We start from the raw sequence: 5,219 nt of genomic DNA, 5'->3' as shown, positions 1-5,219 counted from the left end.
CAAATTTTCAAATTACAAAGTAAATGAAAGTTAGTATCAGCAATTTCTTATGCTGAAGTGTACGATGTGTTGCATACCTATTTACAAACAATTCCTTTAAATTTTAATCATTGATTACTATACATCTATTAAAAAACCATAATGGCCGACATCAGTGACAATGCGACAACAATTGAAAAAGAATGATGGCCGACAACAGCAACAATTAGAAAAGAATGATGGCCGACAACAGCAACAATTAGAAAAATGATGGCCGACACTACGTCATAGTATTGTTCACAAAGGTGAATTTGGATCGTTCGAATTTTGTTTTGTTAACAGTTTCGAGCTCACAGTGACTGATAAGGGAAAAGAACTTGTAATACTAAAGATTATTTCAATGAAATGTTTTTGGGAAAAGTTCGAAAGTTTGATGTAATAAATCTGCGGCCGTCAAATGAATTACAAGTAGGTAGGTACAATAGTAACCCATCTACTCTATCAACAGAACATTAAGTTTGTATCGTTTTTAACTGTATTAAACTTTAGAATTTATTCATTACATGTTATATTATTACACACATTCGTATAACAACACATAACATGATTAATAACTTATATTTATAAAAAATAATAGGTTCTCTAAGAATAAAAGGTAAAAGTATGTACCATTTTTTATTTCAGCAGATATAATTTTTAAACTTTTTTTTTAATGCTATTTGTATGTTTTCTTGTTGTTTTTAATTAATTGCTTGTGCAGACTGTTGGCTACCACTGAAAACTCATCTGTTGAGACAGTCCAAATAATGTAAGGTTAATGTGAAATTTTTGTCATGTAATTTGTTTTTTATAAAGGTCAGGAAATGTAAATAAGGAACAGTAATTGTATTATTAATGTTTGATAAGTCGTATTATCGTATTAACATGCCATACTATCCAATAAATGATTACTAAGTGTACAAAGTAAGTTTAAGTTGCTGTTTGTGACATGGAAGAACTGCCAACAGAGGTTGTGGAGCTTATTCTAGCTCAAAATAAACTTAATATAGAAGATATACTTAATTTTCGTGTAACATGTTTGCGATTTAAAGATGTTGTGGACAGTAGCAGTTTTTTGTGGAGGAAGAAATATTTAAAACTGTATGTATCACTTTCATGGGAGTGTACAATATTGTATTGGTATTTGTCTTTATTTTAGATTACCAATGTTCAAACACCTTTTCGGCGATGACTTTAGCGACTGGTATGAGGAAATTAAATATTATTATGAAGTTAAATACAAGACTTTACATATGTTATCTACCATGTCATCCAGATTTTATCATAAGAGTGAACTATCTGCTGTGGATTTGGAAGAATGGAAGCTGTTTGCTTTTGGAAGGGCTAGGACATATGATTATCTTGTATGGAAATTGTGTGAAATAGTCAATTGTGATTACCCCATAAAAAGTATAGAAATTGTGCCACCATGGTAAGAAATTGTCATCTAATTTAGATCAAAATAATGTTGTTTTTGGGAGAATTTTCAAGCTATTGCAGTAACTTTAAAGGAGTTGTCTTCAATATTTTAGTTTTTATAATGAAATCTTCTAGTACACCAGGAAATTTAACCACCAAGTATTATGCATTGAAGGTTTTAAAGTTTTTGAAACAGATACGGCTCTCTGAAGAATGGGAAACTTTCATAGCTTTGCCCAAAGAACTTCTTATCCTTGAATGGGGGGCCACATTTGTTGCTCAGTGGTGCCTGCCACATTTAAATATAAAGCAGCAAGACATTAGTAAACAACTAGATGAAATTGCAGAAATGGTAAAAGACCATTTGAAAGCTTTAAATCCGAATCATCCTATATTTGCTCTGCCAAAGAAAGAATTAGAAGGATGGAGAACTCACAATATTACAAGAAATCAATTTAATACATTTTATTCAAGACAAGCATTGGAAAGTATTAGGAATGTCCTTTATCAGCAGTTAGGATTTCATGGGAACGAATGTGATTATTATGAAGCAGATAATTCATTCATAAACAAGGTGGCATAACGTGACAAACAAATACATAATTAAGTTTATTTTCTTATGGGTAAAAATCATTTTCAGGTTTTGGAAAGAAGAACTGGTCTTCCAATAACTTTAGCGATAATTTTCGAAAGTATTGCAAGACGTGTGGGAATCAAATGTGAACCTATCAGTTTTCCTTCACATTTTCTACTTCGATACAATGAAGAGGGAAATTTCCCTCCTTATTACATTGACGTCTTTAACAATGGCGACATGATTAACAGGTACACATGTCCGAGAGCTGCTTCAAGCAACAGAGACACCCAGTTACCTGCAGCCACTTTAAAACAGGTCTATTAATTATTTCCTTTATGGTAGAACTTTTCAAATTAATAGATTTGCTTCACCAGGTCATGGAACGTATGGCAAACAATTTAGAAGTCAATATTCGCCAAAACATGTACCCTAATGTGTACCCCGTGTCTTTAACAACCGTTTTGGGTCTTCAGCAGCTCACGAACCCTACAAATCTTACAACAGCCGTGGAATTAGCACGACATTACATGCAACACAACCTGGATTCAAAACCTCTTATCGACAAACTACTTAAAATTGTACATATTTTGTATAATAACAGATTAATAATTTTCTTCGAATTAATTTTATCTTAATTAGTTCCAGAAATCGCCTGAAAATGTAACAGGGGGGCAACGAGGATCGTCTAAGGGTCGAAATGGTAATGATGATGAACTTCCAGAACATGTACAAAGAATATTGAGGATGCTTAGTGATTATGAAGCACACAGGCAACAGAATGAGATGTTTCTGTTTGCACAGGTATTCTTAGATATTTAGGGAGAAAAAACCCTACATTACAACCCTTAATTTTATAGACTCAGCCAAAGTCTAGGCCCCCTCAAGTAAAATATGCAGTAGGTATGATAATGCAACACTTGTCTTTGACTTATATTTGCGTGATTTATGACTGGGACCCCATTTGTAAAGCATCCCCCGAATGGCAGAACGATATGGGGGTGCACAAGCTAAGATATAAAGATGAACAGCCATTTTATAATGTTTTAGCTCAAGATGGGACCCGGAGATATGTTGCTCAAGGTACCTATCTTTTGTACATTCTTCAATTTCTTTCTTTTTTTATATTTGTTATTATTTGGCTATTTGTGGGGATAGAATAAAAAAAGAAAAAAATTCTTTTTTTAGAAAATTTGTTCCCCACGCAAAATCCCTCTACTTTGCACTCTAATCCGAATATAGGGAAATATTTTTCCCATTTTTTTGGAAACATGTTCATTCCTAATCATGAGAAGGAGAAAGAGTATCCTTTAGATAGAGATATCCGACTCCGATTTAACGCCAAATTCCAATTCCAAAAGGTACCATTTCCATGACTAAAATAGACCCATTTTATTTCTAGGTTTATATGTGGTTGGTATTGTAAATAGCATAAATATATCTGTTAAAATTAAAGTCTGAAAGATTATTAAAATGTACAACTATGTATATAATATAGTTATCAATAAGTAAAATTTTTGTATACCTCTTGGATTTGTTTTCATTTCATCCTTTAGGATTAAATTAAAATAAAATTTTATTTAATTAACATATAGATATCCAATAACAAAATCGTAAAAATACATTCTTTTGAATCCAGTGTTTTGAATAACAACAATATTACAACTATGCAGTAAAATTTGCACTTATAAATGCTAATTAATTATAAATATATTTGTCCAAGTTGTTCCAGCTCCAAGAATAGTCAATTTGTAGATGACCGCATTTACTTAATCGAAAATGTGGCTTTGAATGCCTCACATCATCATATATTGGTATAGTTTTATCAGAATCTGCCACCATATCGTTTAATCTAGTGTAAACGTCGTTTACAGGAAGGTACCGATCATATCTAAAAAAAGATCAAATGAGACTTACTTGCTCGAATACTTCTATAATTACAGATCCATCCACATTTATCATAGAAATATCTATCTCATCTATTAATCAGAACTATTTAACCTAGAATTTCGTGTTGTCAAAGTCGTGCTTTATATGAAGTTTTCACACTTAAAAATCAAATTATTTAAAGTTCTTTAAATATTTTCAATACTTTTGTGTCTTGTAATTGTAAAAAAATATAAAAACATGTTAAATCACGTATATTTTGTAGTGATGATAAAGTGGGGTTATTAGTTTAAAAAAACACAAAAATACAAAAATATTCCTTTAAGTCTTTAAGAAAACCTATATAAAACAAATATGAGGAGTATCAGTAAATGTATTGGTCTATGTAAGAAATTCTCTGTTGGTTTTCAACCCCAAACAAGACACATTGGACTTATACCAATTGTAGTAGAACAAACAGGAAGAGGGGAACGTTCGTACGATATTTATTCTCGTCTGTTAAGAGAAAGAATAGTTTGTTTGATGGGACCAATAAATGACGCCCTAAGTTCTCTTGTAATAGCTCAACTGTTATTTCTTCAATCAGAGTCAACTTCTAAGCCGATTCACATTTATATAAATTCACCAGGAGGCAGTGTTACAGCAGGGCTGGGAATATACGACACTATGAACTACATAATGCCCCCAGTAGCTACATGGTGTGTTGGACAGGCCTGTAGCATGGCATCCTTACTTTTGGCCAGTGGTTCTCCAGGTCTTAGACATTCCCTACCAAATGCAAGAATTATGATACATCAGCCTTCTGGTGGGGCCCAAGGACAAGCCACTGACATTCAGATTCATGCAGAGGAAATTATTAAACTGAAGAAACAAATAAATGGTTTGTATGTGAAGCATACAGGACTGCCATTGGAAAAAGTAGAAAAATTAGTTGAGAGGGACACATTTCTAAGTCCCGTAGAAGCCAAGAAGTTGGGAATTGTTGATGATGTACTGACTGCCCCACAGAAGAAAATTTTCAAAGAATTACTGGATTCAAAGCCCCAACCTGCAGCTGTTACAGCTAGTGCTCCATCATCATAATGTCTTTAATCTTTTTTGTTTATTTTACTATTTTCATTCGCAAATAAATTAAAAAAAATATATATTCTCGTATTTTTCTTTACTTAGTTTTAATTTAAAAATGTACTTACTCCTGGTCTCCAAGACTATAACTTGAACTTCGATCTCTCGATGGGTACATGGGTGAATTTTTGTTTGGTAACTCCCGTCTGTTACTTAAAAATGTAAAACTGTTGTCTTTTTTTACATAATTATTAAT

General features: G+C 32.4%; 3 protein-coding genes across 3 annotated transcripts in view; 2 read left to right on the top strand and 1 right to left on the bottom strand.

The window, feature by feature from the left end:
- The first annotated feature begins 683 nt into the window (after nucleotides 1-683).
- LOC108739860 (F-box only protein 21) lies at nucleotides 684-3,541 on the top strand. Its single transcript, XM_018473949.2, has 8 exons — nucleotides 684-1,119; nucleotides 1,178-1,450; nucleotides 1,573-2,011; nucleotides 2,078-2,329; nucleotides 2,389-2,592; nucleotides 2,654-2,815; nucleotides 2,872-3,094; nucleotides 3,200-3,541. The coding sequence occupies exons 1-8, from the start codon at nucleotides 968-970 to the stop codon at nucleotides 3,385-3,387; spliced, it is 1,893 nt and encodes a 630-aa protein (XP_018329451.1). The 5' UTR covers nucleotides 684-967; the 3' UTR covers nucleotides 3,388-3,541.
- Nucleotides 3,542-3,613: 72 nt separating this feature from the next.
- The window catches only part of LOC108739841, a 12,883-nt gene continuing 11,277 nt past the window's right edge, over nucleotides 3,614-5,219 (bottom strand). The window contains exons 3-4 of the mRNA XM_025978010.1: nucleotides 5,092-5,197; nucleotides 3,614-3,902 (exon numbers count right to left, since the gene is read on the bottom strand). Of these exons, the coding sequence (XP_025833795.1) occupies nucleotides 3,710-3,902; nucleotides 5,092-5,197 (299 nt within the window). The 3' untranslated portion in view covers nucleotides 3,614-3,709. The remainder of the gene's footprint in view (nucleotides 3,903-5,091; nucleotides 5,198-5,219) is intronic.
- Nucleotides 3,992-5,045, top strand: LOC108739861 (ATP-dependent Clp protease proteolytic subunit). Its single transcript, XM_018473950.2, has one exon. It carries the CDS (start codon nucleotides 4,253-4,255, stop codon nucleotides 4,979-4,981), a length of 729 nt encoding a protein of 242 aa, XP_018329452.1. The 5' UTR covers nucleotides 3,992-4,252; the 3' UTR covers nucleotides 4,982-5,045.

The sequence above is a fragment of the Agrilus planipennis genome, unplaced genomic scaffold (genome assembly GCF_000699045.2).
Source record: "Agrilus planipennis isolate EAB-ADULT unplaced genomic scaffold, Apla_2.0 scaffold195, whole genome shotgun sequence".
Lineage (NCBI taxonomy): Eukaryota > Metazoa > Arthropoda > Insecta > Coleoptera > Buprestidae > Agrilus > Agrilus planipennis.
This window is presented reverse-complemented; position numbering and strand designations above follow the sequence as displayed.